The sequence below is a fragment of the Aethalodelphis obliquidens genome, unplaced genomic scaffold (assembly GCF_003676395.1).
Source record: "Aethalodelphis obliquidens isolate GAN/ISIS:26980383/991018 unplaced genomic scaffold, ASM367639v1 scaffold7, whole genome shotgun sequence".
Lineage (NCBI taxonomy): Eukaryota > Metazoa > Chordata > Mammalia > Artiodactyla > Delphinidae > Aethalodelphis > Aethalodelphis obliquidens.
In genome coordinates, this window is record NW_020837951.1 from 408,567 (window position 1) to 428,070 (window position 19,504).

Sequence of the window (19,504 nt, forward strand, 5' to 3'; positions counted from 1 at the left end):
GAATGAGTTAGGAAGTGTTCCCTCCGAGTCAATATTTTTGGAAGAGTTTGAGGAGGATTGGTGTTAATTTTTCTTTAAATATTTGGTAAAATTCCCTAGTGAAGCCACCTCATGCAGGGCTTTTTTTTTTTTTTTTTTTTTTAACTGGTTCAGTTTCTTACTGGTTATAGGTCTATTCAGATTTCCTGTTTCTTCATGGTTCAGTCATGGTAGGTTGTGCGTTTCTAGGAATTTGTCCATTTCATCCAGATGATCCAGTTCGTTAGTTTGCAATTGCTCACTGTACTCTCTTGTATTACTTTTTATTTCTGTAAAATAGCTAATGTCCTGTTATTTCTGCATTTAGTAATTTGAGTCTTTTCTCTTTTTTTCTTTATTCCTCTAGCTAAAGGTTTGCCAATTTTATTGATTCTTTCAAAGAACCAACTATTGGTTTCATTGATTTTCTGTTTTCCTATTCTCTATTTTATTTATCTCTGTTCTGATCTTTATTATTTCCTTATTTCTGCTAGCTCTGGGTTTAGTTTGAGATTCTTTTTCCGGTTACTTAAGGTACAAAGCCAGTTGTTGATCAGAGATCTTTCTTCTTCCTCAAAGGAGGCATGTGTAGCTGTAAACTTCCTTCCTAGCTATGCTTTTGCTGTGTCCAGTACATCCGGGAATGTTGTTATTTTTGTTTTTATTTCTCTCAAGATATTTTCTCATTTCTCTTGTGATTTCTTTGACCCATTGGTTGTTTATGCATGTGTTGTTTAATTTCCATATATTTTTGAATTTTCCAGTTTCATACCATTGTGATCAGAAAAGATACTTTGTGTAAATCCAATTTTTAAAAAATTTTTTATCGGAGCATAGTGCTTTACAATGTTGTGTTAGTTTCCACTGTACAGCAAAGTGAATCAGCTTTACAGATACATACATCCGCTCTTTTTTGGATTTCCTTCCCATTTAGGTCACCACAGAGCACTGAATGGAGTTCCATTGCTATACAGTAGGTTCTCATTAGTTATCTATTTTATTTTATTTTTTCAAAGAAAGATTCCATTTTCTCTCATTTCTTTTTTTTTTAAATTAATTATATTTTAATTTGGTTGCGCCAGATCTTAGTTGTGGCAGGCGGGCTCCTTAGTTGTGGCCCGAGGGCCCCTTAGTTGTGGCGTGCATGTGGGATCTAGTTTCCTGACCAGGGATTGAACCCAGGCCCCCTGCATTGGGAGCATGGAGTCTTACCCACGGAGTCTAACCACTGTGCCATCAAGGATGTCCCAGTTATCTATTTTATACACAGTATCAATAGTGTATATATATCAGTCCCAATCTCCCAGTTCATCCCAGCCCCCCACCCCCGCCTTGGTATCCATATGTTTGTTCTCTACATCTGTAAATCCAATCTTTTTGGGGTTTTTTTAAGTCTTTATTGAATTTATTACAATATTGCTTCTGTTTTATGGTTTTGGCTTTTTGGCCCCAAGACATGTGGGATCTCATCTCCCTGACCAGGGATCGAACCCGCATCCCCTGCATTGCAAGGAGAAGTCTTAACCACTGGATCACCAGGGAAGTCCCTGTAAATCCAGTCTTTAAAGTTCTTTAGGACTTACCTTGTGGCCTAACATATAGTCTGTCCTGGAGAAAGGGAAGAGTGTGTGTTCTGCAGCTGGGCAGGTGGCCTTTCCTCTTTGTGCATTTGGATGAGTGTGCAGTGGTATCTTGTTTGGGCCTGAATTTGCATTTCCCAACAACTAAGAAGTTTGCTTGTTTACTGGCCATTGGGATACCTTCTTTCGCAAGTGCCTGTCAAGCTGCCCCCCCTTTTTATTGGTTTGTTATCTTTTCCTTGTTGACGGGCAATCTGGATACAGTCGCTTTATTGGATGAAAGTGTTGCAGATATCTTTCCCTCTGTGGCTTGTTTTTTTTATTCTTTTAATAATATCTTTTGACAAACATAAGTTGTTAATTCTAATATAGACCAATTTATTTATCAATTTTTTCCTATATTATTACTGCTTTTTGTGTTTTATTGAAGAAATTTCATGCTGCCCCCAAATCATGAAGAGGTTCTTCTAAAAACCTTAGGGTTTTACCTTGCAAGTTTACAGTTCATTGGAGATTGATTTTGGTGATGATGCGAGGTAGAGTCAGGATTCCTTTTTCTATAGGATCTTCAGCTGCCCCGGAGCCCTCGCTTAGAAGGACTGGACTCTGCCCTGCAGTGATCTTTTGCTGACAGTCAGGTGACCACATTTGTGAAGCGTGTTTTTAGAGTGAGGATCTAGGCCAGTGGTCCTTTTCTTCCACTTGTGAAGGTGTCAGTCCACTTCCTCTGGCTTCCAGAGCTTGGGAGAGAGGCTGTGTGACAGCCAGGCTGGCAGTGACTATCCAGGCCAGATCCGTCCTGGAGCAGCAGCCGTGCCCCACGGAGCCGACACATAAGTGCCTAGGCATCAGCCTGTGTCCACGCACTGCCCTGGACCTGCCCATGGCCTGGGCCCTAAGCAGACCCTCCCCTGGACGGAATGGTCACCACAGTCCTGGCTGCCTGGGGCTGCAGCCCGCACCTCGAGAGCCCAGAGCGCCACCTCCGGGGGGCTCCACACTTTCCCAAGGGCCTCCTCCGAGCCTTCCGAGTCCAGGCAGGCGGGCCCAGAGCAGGAGACGTGCCCTGAGGGCAGATAGAGCCCAGCCTGCGGTCCACTGAGGACCTCAGGGCTGCGCTCCGCTGTGTTCCTGCAGCCAGACACGGCCTGCCTGTCCCGCCTCGTCCTAGAAGCCCAAGAGGCGGACGGGGTGAGCCACCGCAGTGCCCAGGAGTGCCGGCCCTCGCAGGCACGTGAGGCATCAGCCCCGAGAGGACGCCCTCTGTCAGACCCACGGAGGGTGACCAACTCGAGCTTGAAGCTCTTCCCGACCTGGCCCGACCTGGCCTGACCCCCAGAGCAGGACTGCAGCCCCCAGGGGGACCAGCGCCCTTTGCCCCGAGCCCCCAGAGGAGTTGCTTCCCCGCATCAACGGGCTTCTGCCATTTGAGTCAGAGCTGCACAGACGCACAGGTCAGTCCAGCAGCCACATCACAGGGCACCACCCTGTGAAATGCACCCTTATGCTTGTGCCTCCAAGAAAGCAGATGCTGCCAGTTAAACACAAGGCGGTGATTTCTCGTCTCTCACCTTCTGATTACAAGCTCTCAGAGAAGCTCAGGTGTAAGCGAGGGTGTAAGAAGGAAGCCATGGGGAAGAGCCCGGCCTCTCCTGCAGCAGCGGGACTTCTGCATCCTCAGGGCGGTCCAGCAGCCTTCCTGACACTGAGGGCCGCTGGCCTCTCAGCTTTTGTCTCTGCCCCTGGCGGCCCTCTCACATATTCTGACACTGGCCCTCCTGGCTGAGAGCAACTGTGTCTGTGTGGACAGCAACTCTAAGACCCTGTAGATGCAGGAAGCACGCTGATCCCTGGTGATAGACACTGGTGAACCGCACCTGACTGGAGCCCAGCCAGCCGGGCTGCCTTGGATTTGGGAGACTGTCTAATCTCGCACTTTACAAGCTTGTGCTTCCCTGCCCTCACGCATACACAGTCTCAGTGCCGCAGAGATTCAACCCCTTCATGTGTAGAGGAGGAGACTGAGGTTCAGAGAGGCCGCCCCTCCCTGTACTTGCTGCAGCCCTTCCACCGCCACACCTGCAGCCTCACCTGCCCAGAGGGTCTGCTTCAGGGCCACAGGCACTTCCTCATGAGTGGTGAAAGGCTTATTGCTTTCCAGAAGAGCAAACTTCCAGGAGAAGGAAGGGCCTCGCTTGTCCTCCAGTGTGAGCCGCCGGCACAGTTTTCTGTATTTGGTGGTTGTGTTTTCAGGCCCTGCCCTGCTGCTGACCAGCGGCAACGTAAAACAGCACCTTGTCTCTGCTGCTCTGGACAGGTACGCCGGCCTCCGTGTCGGAACAGCCTAGCCGAGCTTGGCTTGCTGCTCTCAGTGGGTCCCAGCCCGGCCTTGAAATGTGCCCTGGCGTCTGCGCCCCTCTGTCTGTGCCTTCCAGTATCCACGAGCACCGGCTGTCCAGCTGGCTGGGGCAGCAGGAGGACATCCACCGGATCGTGCTCTACCAGGTGGACAGCACGCTCACACCCTGGACCCAGCGCTGTATCCGGCAGCCCGACTTCATCCTTATCGTGGGCCTGGGCGAGGTGAGCCGGCCTGCGTGAGTGGGGCAGTGGGTGGGGCCTCAGCAGGTGGGGTCCGTGGCCAGGGCTTGAGGGGAGGGGCCGGCCGGCTGCTGGGTTGGGCCAGGCAGTGGGCGTGGTCAAAGGGCTGCAGGCTGGGCAGGTCTTGGCGGGAGGGGGGCCCCACTCTCTCCTCCAACCCCTTGTTTCTCTCTTGTCCTCTGAATGAAGTATTTCAACAACTCAGAAAGGGATGGATGATAAGAGCAGACACCCAGGTATTTGCTCTTGTAAAGTCAGAGCCTCTGTCCGTGTTTCACGTTTTTACTATGTGTGTATATGGCACTGGGTTTTTTATATAAATAGTGCTCGAGTTTATACCATCTTGAAATTTCCTTTTTACTCAACACTTACGCTTTTGAATTGTATCCATATTGTTTCACTCGTCTCATGGCTGTTTAGTTTCTATTTGTGAATGCCCCACCATCTGTCTCTTCTCAGCCAGCGGACTGTGAAGTTACTTCACTACACGCGTGTGCAGGGGTGTCTTCAGGGCACCACCTGGAATTGCTGCTGAGCGGCAGAGGCTGTGTGTCTTCAGGTTCAGAGAGCTGCCAGACTGCATTCCTGTTGTGCACGTGATGTGGGCGAGGTCTGGGGCTCCATGCTCCCTGCTCTGCACTGTCAGTCCCCTGTGTTCCCAACTTCCTGGGTGTGAAGTGGAGTCTCGTTGTCCCTTCGCTTTGTGTTCCCCACCTCCTTCCTCTGCCCCGTCGTCTGTTCTCATTTCACGCTTCCATCCCGGTCCTGGGACAGCTACAAACTCGTCATCTCCGATGTGGGTTCCTGTTCTTACCAGGAGTGATGCTCCCTTGTGGGGGAGTGTTTGCAAAAGAAGGTTGCAGTGTGTGCGCCGCCTCCCTTCCTGCAGGCCCCCGGAGCTCCCTCATGCCCCCGCACCCAGCCCCGCACCCCCTGGGTCACAGCTTCACAGAGGAAGGGCCAAGCACGCCACAGCCGGGTCGGTCTTCAGAACCAGGGTGCCACCCGCCAAGGCCAAGACCTGTGTTGGGCTAGGGCGTGAGGCGTGGTCCCGTCCAGCCTGGGACATCTGTGGACAGCCCCGCGCTGGCCTTTGGCTCTGTCCTGCTCGAGCCTGCGGCCTCTGGTGGGCTGCCTGACGCGGGGCTCCGCTCTCCCTTAGCTGGAGCGGGTGCTGGAGAGCGCAGCTGTGCGTGCCCAGAAGCGCCGGGAGGACGGGCCTGCGCCGGCCCGCACTGTGTAGCGGCTCAACCTGGGGGCTGCTGTTCCGGCCACCTGCACCCCTGCTGCCCTCGCCGCGTCTAACCAGGAGGAGCCTGCCCGAGATGGTGAGGCCTGGGGCGGCTGGGGGCCCCGCCGACCTGCTTCGGGCCCTTTGCCTCTGACTCTGCTCTGAGCCCGCTGGCTCTGATGAGGGCGCTGGCTCTCCACGAGCTCTCCCGCTCCTGTGCACTCACATCTGCTTGAGCTTGGTCTTCGGATTCCCGGGGCCACAGGGTGACATGCCCCCCGGATGGGGGAGCCCCTACGGGGGGCCAGAACCCCAGAGCGATGGGCCTGAGGTTCCCACCTCCAGCTGAGGCCTCAGAGAGCCCGGTGGCCTCAGGTTGGCACTGCTTCCTCCTTTGGACAGCAAAGCACACAAATCCTGAGGCGCCTCCTCCTCAGGGGTCCCCAGCCCTGGCGGCTGTGCGCGGGCCGTGGTGGGAGCGCAGGGGCCGCCGGCTGGCCACAGCCCACCCAGCCCCACAGCTTGGTGGAGCCGCCCTGCCAGCGGCGTCTGCGCCCAGGTGGCCAAGCCCTGAGAGCCCTCCACCTCGGGGCTGTGGGCTTCGGCTGGGCCCGTCGGTATGTGGCCCAGCTGCCCGCACTGCCCGCCCCACCCCAAGAGCCCTCCCAGGTGAGCCCGGGCGCCGAGGTGACGACTGGGTCGGGATCAGACCCACCGGCCGTGTCCAGGAGGAGCTTTGGGTCAGGAGTGGGGTAGAACAGCCAGGCCACGTCGGGTGTGCGAACTCGGCCCGGCCCCCCGCGTCTGCCGGCCTCTCTCGCAGGTGGAGCCGTCGGAGCGGGTCTGCCAGAGGCCCCCGGACCTCCGCTCGGACTTCTCCGGCCTGGCGCGGGTGCTGACCAGCAACGCTGTCGCCTTGGTACCCGGGGGAGGGGAGCCAGGTGAGTCCCGCCCCTTCCCGCGGGCCACGAGTCGGTTACGTGTGCGCCTGCGCTGATCCTCCCCGGGCTGGGCTGGCGCACGTGCCCGACAGTGTTTCCCACGGGCAGGTGTCCCCTCCCTCCACAAAGACAGTGGAAGAGAATGTATTTCTCGTTCCGATTGTCTCCTCTTCTGAAAACTCCATTCTGACCCTTTGCCAGTCTTTCCGCTGGGCTGCGGGAGAGTTTCTTTCCATTTTAATGCACACTTTATGGAACAGTGATCTGCTCTGCTCACGACCGTCGTGAAGCAGCCTTTAGTTTCTTGGGCTGGTGGGTTCCTTTAAGGACTTTTAACCCAAAGCACTTGTACCCCAAGTTGCTGCCGTTCTCCTGACCTTGGTTAAAGAGAAAAATACACGTGGGGGCAGAAACGGAGGGGCAGGTGTGTGGTGAGGGTGTGACAGGCCAAGGGCCCCGGGTGAACCGGTCGGCGCGAGGAGGGGCAAGGCAGCACCTCCTGCAGCATCTGTGCTGGACCCCCGCCCCTCTGAGGGCCAGGTCCCAGGGCCAGGGGTGCCCTGTGGGGTGGATACCCTCACACCCCTGGCCTCGGAGGACGTCAGGCCAGTTGCTGGGCTGGCGGGCTTGTGCCGCTTCCCCGGCACTGCAGCGAGGCTCCCTGAGTGCCAGGCCTGGGTGCCAGCCCTGCTTACCGTGCTGGCCACCTGTCCCCAGGGCCTGACGGAGGAGCCTGGCTCGCCACCTGCCTTGGCCCGAGGATGTCCCTTCCAGAGGACGCTGGAGTCACTGTGTGTGCACCCTGCAGAGTCGGGGCTGTGCTCGCGCCCGGCCCCTCCACTCCTCGGCTAATTGTAGCTGGAGAGGGTCAGAGAAATGATGCAGGTGAGCCTCAAAACTGCTTGTCTGGCCGGATTCACGCTCCTTACTTCCCCACCGTTGGAGACTCGGAGGCTCCAAGTTCTGGCCTGAGACCCTTACAGCCAGGAAAGTGGGGTGGGCACGGGAGGGGCTGCCCTTCTGGAGACCCCGCCTCCTCACCCCCAGCCTCCTCACTGGCCGCCTGTGCCTTCAGCGCACGTTGTGGCCTCTCTCCGAGGGCTGCGCTGCAGGGGACGGATCCCGCGGTCCGCAGGCAGCGGCCGGGGTGGAACGCCTGCACGTGTTGGCCCTGGCACCCTGAGTGCGGCCTGGCCTGGGTGGTGAAGTAATGAGTACCCTGCTCGTTTATTTTGGGTGATTTGGGGGCATCGTGTAGTGCCGTGTTTTTACCTGAAAGCTGAGCCAGTGGGCCTAGAAACTCGGGGGATTTACCCAAAGTTGCCGGGATGGGGGTAGCACTCAGCCTGCTTTCTGTGGGGCTGGGACAGTGAGGTGCCCTGGAGCAGCTGGCTTGCAGCAGCGTTTTTAATGAAAATTTAGTTAAAGTAATACTTAGTTTAAAAGCCATGTGGCCATTCTGTAAGGCCGTATGGTATTTGTATAACACACAGCAGTCCTCTGCCCCACCAACAAATCCAGAGATATCCCACAGACAGACAGTATCCCACAGACAGTATCCCACAGACAGTATCCCACAGACAGTATCCCACAGACAACAGTATCCCACAGACAGTATCCCACAGACAGTATCCCACAGACAGTATCCCACAGACAGTCACTTCCAACTTTTCTTCAGCTGTTTCCTCATTTACGTTTCTTTTTTTTTTTTATTGAAGCATAGTTGATTTACAATGTTGTATTGGTTTTAGGTGCACGGGAAAGTGATTCAGTTTTATGTGTGTGCGTGTGTGTGCGCGTGCATGCGTGTGTGTGCGTGTGCATGTGTGTATGTGTCTGTGTGTGTATATAGTGTACATATGTTGTTTTTCATATTCTTTTCCATTATGGATTATTACAGGGTATTGAATATAGTGCCCTGTGCTATGCAGTAGGACCCTGTTGTTTATCTGTTTTTTCATTTTTTTCAGTTTTAGATGATTAAGTTCCTAACCGCCCCCATATATGCACAGGGTCAAAGTCTGTTTGTGTGTCTCTGTCTCGTATCCTCCGTCTATCCTCCTCCTCAGCACGGGATCCCGGTGTGGTCCCCGCCCTAGTCAGCCATTGCTCACTGTTTGCCTTGCAGCAAGGTGGGTCTTTGGAGCTAAGCCTTGTCCTACTGTATATACGGCAGTGTCTCCCTCCTCAGAGTAATAATTGCTCAGTAGCCCACCACAGATGCTGCTGGAGACGCAGCCCCCTCAGTGTTCTCAGACCACCAAGTCATCGCTGCTGAACTCACTCTGGACCGGCCTCCTCTCAGCTCTGCTGGTTGCTCCCCAGTCATGCCGCTGGGATGTTGCCTTGGAGTTTCCCTTCACCATGATCCTGGGAACTGCCTTTGTCTCTCTCCTGTGTCCAGCTCCACTTCTGGATACCATGTCTTCCCCTTTCTTGATACATTCCTGATTTTGGTAGAGTTCATACTCTAGAAGTTTCCTTAAGAGAAGCTGCATGGGAGGGAAGAGTTTCAACGCCACGCTTAGCAGAAAGTTCCCTCACTCTGCTCTCACACTCGCATGACAGTTTGGTTATGAACTCTAGATGGAAATACTTTTCCCTGAGAACTTTACGGTGTGGTCCCATCATCTTTTTAGCTTCCAGTATTGCTGCTCTGAAGTTCAGTGTCGTGTTCTTCACGAAGCCTGTTCCTTCTGGATCCTGTAGGGGACTCTCTTCACTCTTGTGTTTCTGGAAGTACTTGAGGATGTGCCTGGGTGTGTTAGGCTGGGCAGACTCCCAGTGGGCCCTTTCAAATTCGGAAATTCATCACCTGTAACCCTCGGAGTGTTGGATGAGGCCCGCACCCCTGCTCCCTGCTCCCTCTTCTGGATCACAGTGCAGATGACCCCCCATCCTCTCGTGCTCCCATCTTTTCTTTTCTCTCCCAAGTTTCCATCTTTGTCTTTTTGTTCTACTTTCTGGGTGATTTTTCTCAGATGTATCTTCTAATCGATCTTTTTTTCCTAAGATGTTTCTAATGTCTGAGTGCTTTCCTCAGTTTTTTTCTGTTTGTTCTAGTAGTGCAGTTTGAACTTCTCTGAGAATAATAATGCTTGCTTGCTCGGCTTTCCGTTCCGTTCCGTGCCGGCCTGTGTCGGCTTGGTCCCGTGAACTCCGAGTCTCTGAGGCTGTCTGTGTGCGCTGACCGCACCCGTGGCGTCGCCGCATGGGCCCCTGTGGGCCCCTGTAGTCCTCCTCCTGTCAACAGACACTTGGGTTATTTTCTGGGTTTGGTTACTGTGCACAAAACGGCTACAAGCATTCTTGTACAGATCTTTCCTGTGCACATATGTGCTCTTCTCTTGGGCTAATACCTAGGAGTGGAATTACCTGTCCACGGGGTAGTTGAACAGTTTTACACCCCCACTGGCAGTTTTGAGAGTTCGGGCTGCCCACATCTCTGGTATCGTCCGGGATGTAAGTTGTGGCCACGCCCCTTGGTATCGTCCGGGATGTAAGTTGTGGCCACACCCCTTGGTATCGTCCGGGATGGAAGTTGTGGCCACGCCCCTTGGTATCCTCCGAGATGTAAGTCGTGGCCACGCCCCTTGGTATCGTCTGGGATGGATGTTGTGGCCACACCCCTTGGTATCGTCCGGGATGGAAGTTGTGGCCACACCCCTTGGTATCGTCGGGGATGGAAGTTGTGGCCACGCCCCTTGGTATCCTCGGGGATGGAAGTTGTGGCCACGCCCCTTGGTATCGTCGGGCATGGAAGTCGTGGCCACGCCCCTGGTGGGGGGCCGTGCCTCACCGTGAGTCTGATCTGCATCCCTGGACTCGGGTTCCAGGTGCCTCTTGGTCATCAAGTTCCACGCGCCTCTCTCACAGGTGGCTCGCCCTCTACTATTTAGTTAGAGGAGTTATTTATATACTCTGAATACGAGTCTTTTTTTAACTTTCTTTTTTTAAATTAATTAATTTTATTTTTGGCCGCGTTGGGTCTTCGTTGCTGCGCGCGGGCTTTCTCTAGTTGTGGTGAGCGGGGGCTACTCTTTGTTGCGGTGCGCGGGCTTCTCCTTGAGGTGGCTTCTCTTGTTGCAGAGCACGGGCTCTAGGCGCGCGGGTTTCAGTAGTTGTGGCACATGGGCTCAGTAGTTGTGGTGCACGGGCTTAGTTGCTCCACGGCATGTGGGATCTTCCCGGACCAGGACTCGAACTCGTGTCCCCTGCATTGGCAGGCGGATTCTTAACCACTGTGCCACCAGGGAAGTCCCTGAATACAAGTCTTTTACCAGATATGTTTATTACTAATATTGTCTTCAGTCTTTGACTTTTGTTTTTGTTGTAATGGCATGTAATGGCGTTTTTTGATGAGCACGTTTTAACTCTGATGAAGTGTGATTTCCCAGTTTTTTACAGTTTTTTAATTTCTGGTGCTCTGGGGGCTCTTGCCTAGGCTACATCTTCTCAAAGCTTGTACATCTGGGCCTGCAGTCCACCCACAATTGTTTCCTGTGAGTGGCGGGGTGTGAGGTGAGGGTATTCTACATGGTTGCCTAGTTGAAGACTTTCCCTCCCTGCTGAGCTGCTGAGGCGTCTGAGTGAAGCACCAAACACCTGCGCAGGTGTGAGCTGCACGGAGGCATGTGTTCTGTCCCAGCCACACCACTACACTGTCTTTGTTACTCTAGCTTTATGGGAAAGCATCAGGCAGTGTAATTCCCTCAAATTCTTTTTCTTGAAGTTGTTTGGATTTTCCTAGGTCCTCTGCATTTCTGTGTAAATTTTAGAGTCAGCTAAGTATTTTATGGGTTTTTTTGCTATTGTAAATGGTATGTTTTTTTTTTTAAATAAATTTATTTATTTTGGCTGCGTTGGGTCTTCATTGCTGGGCACGGGCTTTCTCTAGTTGCGGCGAGCGGGGGCCACTCTTCATTGCGGTGTGCGGGCTTCTCATTGTGGTGGCCTCTCTTGTTGCAGAGCACGGGCTCTAGGCACGCGGGCTTCAGTATTTGTGGCACGCGGGCTCAGTAGTTGTGGATCGTGGACTCAGTAGTTGTGGCTCGCGGGCTCTAGAGTGCAGGCTCAGTAGTTGTGGCGCACGGGCTTAGTTGCTCTGCGGCATGTGGGATCTTCCCGGACCGGGGCTCGAACCGGTATCCCCTGCATTGGCAGGTGGATTCTTAACCACTGCGCCACCAGGGAAGCCCTAAATGGTATGTTTTAAATTTCATTTTAAATTGTTTGTTGCCACTATGTAGAAATACAAATGATATTTGTAAATTAATGTCATGACTTACAACCTTGCTAAATTCACTTCTTCCAGTACCTTTTTTTGTAGTTTTTTTACATTTTGTTCTTCTGAGAATAAAGACAGTATTTCCTCTTTCTTTCCAAAATACCTAAATGCCTTTGTTTCTTTTTCTTGCCTGTTGCACTGGTTAGAGCTTCCAGCGCAGAGCTGAGCAGAGGTGGTGAGTGTTGGGGAAAGCATTCCCTTTAAGCGCTAAGTGCCATCGCTGCCAGCTCGGCTCTTGGGTTTTGTAGATGCCCTTTATCAGACTGAGGAAGTTTCCTTCTATTCTTAGTTTGCCGAGTTTTTATCACGGGTGTTTTTTTTTATGGGTCTGTCAGATTGTGTGATTCTGCTCCTTTATCCTGTTAATATGGTGAATCACACTGAGTGATTTTAAAGTAACATCAAACATCACCTTCTTGGGATGGACTCATCTGCCTGTGGCATGTGGCCCTGTTTCTGTGTCACCTGACCCCTTGGGTCTGAGCAAGGTGGGCCGTGCTTGTCCTTTCTTGAAATGTAGGCAGGTTTGTTTGCCTACCTTCCAAAATTCAAAACTGAATTGGAAGGTGCTGCTGCTTTCCCTGTTCTCTGGAAGGTTCCAGGTGGCTTGTGTTGGTTTTCCTTAGATGTTTAGTACAGTTCACTAGTAAAACCATCCGGACATGAAATTTTGTGAGGATTTGAAAATTAAAGATTCAGTTGTTTTGATGGTTATTGAACTCTTCAGGTTTTCTACTTCTAGTGTCGGGTCTGGTAGGTTATGTTGGTCTAGGGATGTGTCCATTTTATCTGATTTTTCCTACTTACGGCATGAAGCTCACACTAGCTTCTTACCTTCTTAATTGGAGCATCTGTCCAGAGGTTCCCTTTCTCAGTCCTGATATTGGTTATTAAGACCTTCTGTCTCCCTCCTCCTCCCTCTTTCTCTCCCTCTCCATCTCTGTCCCTTTCTCCCTCCCCTTCCACTCCCCGACCCTGGCCGCCTCCCTCTGTCCCCCGCCTTTTACTTTTATGGACCAGTCGTACCTGAACTCGTCCTTTCGAGGATCCTCTCTATAGTGTGTTTGTCTTCTGGTTCATTAATTTCTGCTCTTTATTATTTCCTTAATTTTACTCTTTTGATTTAAACTGTTCTTTCTTTCCTAACTTACGGGCCAGCAGGCATTGTCTGTGAAGGGCCAGATGGTAAGTCCGTGGCCTCGGCAGCCAGCGCGGGGCAGGGGAGGTCAGCTCTGTGTGTGCTGACCCTTTGGAGGCAACGTGCCTTTTTGTTCTCAGCCTGGTCTGAAGTTTTCTTCATCTTGGGTTTTCAACAATGTAGGATTTTTTTCTTTAATTTACGCTCAGCATTTAGAACGCTCCTTGAACCCGACGCTCAATGTCAGTCATCAGTTCTAGAACTTGGGTGTTGCCTCTGTCCGCTTCCACTGTCTGTCCCTCCTGCTGGCTACAGTCACACGCTCTCTTCCGCTCACACATGCTGTTTCTGGTTGTGTGGCGGACATCACACACGAACAGTGGCCAGAGTGGGCTCAGCCCGCGCTGCTTTCTGGTGGTGGCTCGTCCGGCCCTGGGGGCTGCGCTGGGGGCCTCCACCTGCCTCCCCACCCGCCCAAGTCTGTTCAAAGCCTGTTGTTTCGGCTTCACAGCCTCCCAGACGCCAGCGGGTGGAGGAGGCTGAGTGCTGGCTGCCTCTCGAGAGTGTCCCACTCCCTCTCTGAGTTGGCATCTTTGCCCCTCTCCCCGTGGCGTGTGCAGGACTCAGGCACTGAGGGGTGGGGTGGAACGGGACGGCCGTCCCCGGGGTCCTGGCGGCCCGGTGGCGCTGACTGCCTGCTCCATCCTCCTGTTGGCGTAGAGGCTGTGCCCAGGTGGGCATCATCCGGGCCCTGACAGAGGGCGGCATCCCTGCGCACGTGCTCGGACGTCCACCAGGGCCTTCACAGGCACCCTGTGCTCTGAGGAGTGGAACTACAGCCAGATACGGATCCGGGCCAAGCAGTGGGCTGAGGTGAGGGGCCCTGCAGGGCCGGGGACGCAGGAGGGCATCGAGACGGACGTGGCTTTGCAGGGCTCTGGCCTCAGAGCGTGGCTTGTTGGGGCAGGGAGGGCACAGAGAAGCAAGGGCGTCAGTGTTGTGGGATGGGCTCTGGTTCATGCCTGGTCTTGAGTTGTAAAGGTGACTGAGGAGAGGTTAGTGCACCCACAGTTCCCCGCATTTCCACACCCACCCCACAGGGCCATGGGGGCACCAGTGCCGGTAGGCAGGCAGGGGGCAAGGCCTAGGTCGGGGCCCTTATTGGGGTTTCTGTGGGAAGGGCAAGGCGGGGCAGGGCACACAGCTTAAGATCTGCCCGTTCGAATAATTCCGGCGGGTTTCTGGGCATAGCTGCCTGGCACCTGGCCCTGGGTGATTCAGGCTTGGGGTGTGCGTTAGACACAGGTAGTCGGGTGTGGGCTCTGGAAGGGCTGGGTGAGCCCAGGTCTGTCTCTCTCCCCCGGTGTGCGGGACCCCAAATGCCAGAGCATCAGGGACACAGAAAGTAAGAAATATACGTCGTTGGTACAGTTGGCCCTGTGGTGAACGGACGCCAGGGGACAGTCCAGGATCTGGGGACCCACCCGGGCAGGCGGGCTGCAGCCTGCCCTTCTCAGGGCTCTGCTCATTTTTTGTGGAGCAGAATGGAGCCCTGGCTGAAACCAAGAGTGGGCTCAGAAGTGTTGGCATTCTCATTTTTAAAAGAAAAGATGGGCCTCCTCTGAGCAGAAGCTCTCAGAGCAGGCCATCTGCCCGATCCACAGATCCCCAAGGCACCCAGTCTCCCTGGGGGCTGCGGGCTGCTCGGCTCCGGTCACTAAGGACAGCCTCCGAGGGCAGTGGCCGCGGGGGACGGTGCTCTAACCTCAGCAAGGGTCTGCGTGCAGGTCGGGCAGAGCTCTCCCACGGGTGTGGGAACAGCCAGGGGGCTTCGGGCATCATGTCCTGCCACCCTGAGTTTCTGCTGGGCCAAGGGAGCCCACTGGGCAGCCACCCTGTGGGCCATGGGGGATGGACCCCCCAGGCTGCTCTGTGGTCCCACCTGTTGGCACGTGGAGGGGGCACGGTGGGGTGGCTGCAGTGCTGGGCAAGGGCCTCCTCGGGAGTGAGGGCCTTGCTGCCCGCAGAGGACACCGGGGATGTCCTAGGCTGTCCTGGTTCCCTGTCCTCCAGGGGCACGTGTGTGCCTTCTGCTCGTCCACGAGTCTCAGTGAGAGCGGCTGGGGGCGCGTGACTCACCCCCAGCTGGGGGCCCACGCCCACTTACAGCCCGTCCCAGCGTCTGTCCACACAGAGGCAAGGAGGACCCTTCCTCTCCATCCCTGACCCCTGAGGAGTCAGGCATTCTTGGGCCTGTGCCCTGTGCTCACAGGTCCTCACTGAGGAAGGATGGGCATCGGTCCTACCAGAGATCACGGGGCTTCGGCAGTGAGGGCCCGTGGTAGGGCTGCTGCTTCCCAGGATCAGAGGGGTGGAGCGTCTGCCGCGGTGGAGTGTGAAGGCCAAGCCCAGGCCAGCCCGGAGGGGCAGTGGTGGATGCTCAGCTGGCCCTGGTCCTGGATGGGCCTTGTCCCAGTGAGCCTTGAGCCATCCCCGCTGAGCGGGCGGTGAGGGCCCAGCTGGCCAGGCCTGCCCGGGGTCAGCAGGTGTTCCTCTGGGACCTCCAGGCCCTGCCATTCAGGCCACAATGTTTGCTCCCCACAGGCTTCTATTCGCAGAAAGCGCATATGAGTGCCCAGGTCCCTGTTCCCTTCTGACACAGGCTCTTGGTGTTCCCTCGGGGTCGCCTGCTGCCGGTGCCCGGAGAGGGAGGCGGGGGGTGAGCCCCTTCTCCTCTGCAGAGGCCTCACACGTGCCCCCGTGTGCCACCCCCCAGGATGTGATGTCGATGGTAAAGACCATGCTGGACCTGACCTACCCCATCCCCTCTGTGTTCGTGTTCTCGGGGGCTGGCTGCAGCAGAAGCATCTGCAGTGTCTTCAAGGACAGGCAGATCGAGGTGCACCCCCAGCAGAGCCCACGGCCTCAGCCTGCCTGGGCCTGGACACCCTGGGCCCACAGGGTCGAGGGCTGGCAGCCGGGGGTGGTCCCTCTGAGTCCCGTTCCCCTCACAGGACCTGTGGGTCCCCTACTTCACCATCACCACGGACATCACAGCCTCTGCCATGAGGGTCCACACAGATGGTGAGCACCTCCTCCCGGGGTGCAGGCTCCCCAGCGGGGAGGGGCGTTAAGGGGCCAGTTCCAGGCCAGGCCCAGGGAAGCCCCAGGATCTCCCAGAGGAGGCAAGAGGCTCGGGGAGATGTGAACAGAGATGACTGCTCTGGGCCCAAAGGCTGAAGGGTGCACAGGGAGAGGTAGAGATGGGACGGGGGCAGAGGGGCAGACTGAGGGCCCACGTGGGTCACAGCTGCGTGTGGGTCGGAGCAGAATGCTGAGGAGAGAGCCCATCTGTGGGTGGGCGGCTGAGGCCCTTCTCCAGGCCAGAGTGTTTTGGGAGCCCCTTGAAATGTGTCTGCTTAGAAGTGAGTGGGGTGGCAGGGCTGGCAGAAGCTCAGGGCAAGGGGAGATGTGGGCAGGCCCAGAGCAAGCCCGGCCCCCCTGGGCTCCGTCTGAGGGGGAGGATGTCCAGGAAGGGTGTCATCTGCCCGGGCCTGGTGCTCTCCGCCGGAGGCCAGACGTGCAGGGCTCAGGACCCATGTTGGCGAGGCTCTGAGCCGAGGGTCCAGGGCAGGAACTCACCCTGGGCAGCGAAAGGCTCCTTTCCTCTCCCCCGATCCCTCTGGACCCCCTCCCAGGCTCACTATGGAGGTACGTGCGTGCCAGCATGTCCCTGTCGGGCTACATGTCCCCGCTCTGCGACCCCAAAGATGGACACCTGCTGATAGACGGGGGCTCCATCAACAACCTGCCAGGTACTGTGGCGGACGGGGGGCGGCCGCCCGGCCCCGCCTCAGCCCCACCGCTCCTGCGCGCTGGGGGTTACGGGCGTGCGCACGCTCGGCGCTGCGTGCTCCCAGCAGATGGCTCTATTTGTCGGCTCAGCAGTGCTCAGAACCAGGCCAGGTAGAGGGGCCGGCCGCAATTAGGGCCCGTCTGTGCCCACAGTCAGAACTAACAGCCTGCAGGTGTCGGGTCTGCTGTGGGCAAGGCCCCTCCTGGGGCACACCTGTCACCTGTTGGACAGCTCTGTGCGCTTGGCCGACCCCCTCCGCAGGCCCAGGTGTGAGGGTGGAGAGGAGGCCCTCCCCACCCTCCAAACCCTCACCCCCGTCCCCCCACTCTCAGCGCCTCTCAGGCAGGCTCTGCCCCCAGCCCTGGCTCCACCCCAACTTCCCCCAGCTCTGACCCGTCACCCCAGCCAGGCTCCCGCCTGGGGCTCTGCATACCTGTCCCCATTGGTGACCAGGCCACTTCCTCCCCAGCAGATGTGGCCAGGTCAATGGGGGCAAAGGTGGTGATTGCCATCGACATGGGCAGCCGGGATGAGACAGACCTCACCAACTACGGGGATGCGCTCTCCAGGTGGTGGCTGCTGTGGAAGCGCTGGAATCCCTTGGCCACGAAGGTCAAGGTGGGGGCCCAGCCCTGCCTACCCCAGCTGCTCCTCCCCACATCCTGGCGCCTGTGTCCCTGAGACCCTGAGATGGGCAGGGAGGGGGTGCACCTTCCAGGCTCTGGGTCCAGGAGGGTGGTGGTCGGTCACTCACCATCCCTGCCCGCCTGGGACCAGCTCTGGGAAAGGAGCCAGGCCTAGAGGCTCCACACACCCCAGGACCCCTGGCTGGGTGCCCAGCCTCCCCCCAGGCCTAGTAGAAATTGCCTCCCCTTGGGGGGAGGGAAGGGGAAGGAAGGGCCAGGGCAGGAGACTCAGTGGCTGTGCCCAGATGGAGGCCAGGGGCCACGCAGGGACAGGAGAGCCACACTCAAGGGCTGTGACACGGCAGGTGTTGAACATGGTGGAGATCCAGACGCGCCTGGCCTACGTGTGCTGCGTCCGGCAGCTGGAGATGGTGAAGAGCAGCAACTACTGCGAGGACCTGCGCCCCCCCCCCACAACAGCTACGGCACCCTGGACTTCAGCAAGTTCGACGAGATCTGTGTGAGTGTCCAGGCCGGCTGCCCCTCCCAGGCCTCCCTGCTCTCGCGTCCCGATCACGGGGTTCCCGGTGTGTGTGCAGGAGGTGGGGTACCAGCACGGCCGAACAGTGTTTGACATCTGGGGTCGCAGTGGCATGATGGAGAAGATGCTGCAGGATCGGTAGGGGACGAGCAAGGTGAAGGCGTGCGATGTGAGTGCCTGAGTTGGCACCCCTCCTTCCTCTCCCACTCCTGTGACCCGTCCTCTGCTGCCCAGTCCAAAAGAGAGGCAGGGCTCCCTGCAGCCAGCAGCACGTTGGCACACCCTCTCAACTGCTCAGGCCTGCAGGTTCCCCTGCCCCGCCCCAGGGGCCAGAAGACAAGGGCAAGGGCAGTGGCCTTGGGGGCTGTCTCTTGGCCTCTGCCCCCCTTTGACTCTCCACCCTTGAAGTGCTCACGTGGGAGAGGATGTCACTGTGGGTGGGGGGCTGCTCAGGACTCTGCCTGTCATCCGTGCCCCACCCGCATTCCAGGGCTAGGACCACAGAGGGTCATAGAGAGGGTGGGGCCGGCTGTGGTCAGGGGCTTCGCCAGATGTCTCCTTCGCCTCTGCCCCCAACGTGCTCACCTGCCCCAACGCCTCCTTCATGGACCTCACTGAGATCGTATCACGTATTGAGCCTGCCAAGGTGGCTGCAGCAGATGGTGAGTTGGACCCCGGGCCATATGCCCACACAGCTGAGGATGGTAGTGGCAATGTCCCCTCCTGACCCTTGACACTCTCAATAAGCCACCCTGGCCACCAGGCTCCCTCTAGCAGCCCCTGGCCCTGGTAGGCTGCATATGGGGACCCATGCCGGCCCCTGCCCCTGCTCTCAAGAGGATACCTGCATGGCCCTGCTCTCTGCCCAGATGAGTCTGACCACCAGACCGAATACAAGGAGGTGCTGCTGGGCAGCCCCAGCCGACCTGGGCTCCGACTCAGTGAGCTGCCCGGACACCCTGTGCTCCCCAGCTGAGCTGCCAGCTCCAAGGGCTCCAGAGCAGGCCAGCTGCTCCCTCCCTGCTGCCCTCCTGGCTTGCCCCCACCGTGACCTTGGCCGTGTGTGCGGTTTGCTTCCAGGAGGACGAGCCCTCGCTTCGGCATCGGTACTCCCGTCTGGCTTCCCCTGAACCATCCCAGGACTCCTCGCCCCCCTGGCCCTCTGACCAAGATGGGTAGAGGTCTCTGCTCTGATGCACCCTGCAGCCAGCAGCTCCTGTGGGTGGGTTTCAGAGAACCAGCTGGCGCAGCTCCTGCAGCTCTTCCCCAGCCTGCCAGGGAGAGCCTGCTGGGGCCCAGGGCCCTGCCGGCCGGTGTTGGAGTGTCTGGGGCCTCTCTGCGCCGGCCGCTCCTGGTGGGGCACTGGGTCCTGGCATCCCCTGCACACACAGCAGTCCTGGGGGGCTGTGTCGGCCCCTGCGGGCCCCCTGAGGCCTCTGAGATGTCAGAGCCCCTGATGCTTCTGCTTAGCCTGTCAATAAAGGTAGATCTGATTGTGTGGGACATGTGGTCCCTGTGCCGAGGTCCCCCGGGGAAGGGGGCAGCACCAAGATGGGCAGCCCCACAGTCCTGAGGCTGCAGGGCGGAGTGGTCACCATGCGGGGACCCCAGGACCCCAAGCCAGGCAGGCAGGACACCCAAGGTCTGGGGTGCAGCTGGGATCCCCCCAAACCAAGGATGAGGCC

At 56.7% G+C, this 19,504-nt stretch overlaps 1 protein-coding gene across 1 annotated transcript in view; it reads left to right on the forward strand.

The window, feature by feature from the left end:
- Positions 1 to 19,315, forward strand: part of PNPLA7 (patatin like domain 7, lysophospholipase) — a 32,908-nt gene extending 13,593 nt beyond the window's left edge. The window contains 21 exon segments of the mRNA XM_027104076.1: positions 3,852 to 3,915; positions 4,034 to 4,181; positions 4,659 to 4,795; positions 4,878 to 4,995; positions 5,362 to 5,458; positions 5,461 to 5,499; positions 5,502 to 5,527; positions 6,254 to 6,365; positions 13,510 to 13,581; positions 13,584 to 13,669; positions 15,573 to 15,695; positions 15,811 to 15,880; positions 16,495 to 16,611; positions 17,125 to 17,270; positions 17,644 to 17,742; positions 17,745 to 17,798; positions 17,878 to 17,983; positions 18,392 to 18,481; positions 18,689 to 18,737; positions 18,739 to 18,760; positions 18,900 to 19,315. Coding sequence (XP_026959877.1) covers positions 3,852 to 3,915; positions 4,034 to 4,181; positions 4,659 to 4,795; positions 4,878 to 4,995; positions 5,362 to 5,458; positions 5,461 to 5,499; positions 5,502 to 5,527; positions 6,254 to 6,365; positions 13,510 to 13,581; positions 13,584 to 13,669; positions 15,573 to 15,695; positions 15,811 to 15,880; positions 16,495 to 16,611; positions 17,125 to 17,270; positions 17,644 to 17,742; positions 17,745 to 17,798; positions 17,878 to 17,983; positions 18,392 to 18,481; positions 18,689 to 18,737; positions 18,739 to 18,760; positions 18,900 to 18,998 — 1,874 coding nt within the window. The 3' untranslated portion in view covers positions 18,999 to 19,315.
- The last annotated feature ends 189 nt before the right edge of the window (positions 19,316 to 19,504 follow it).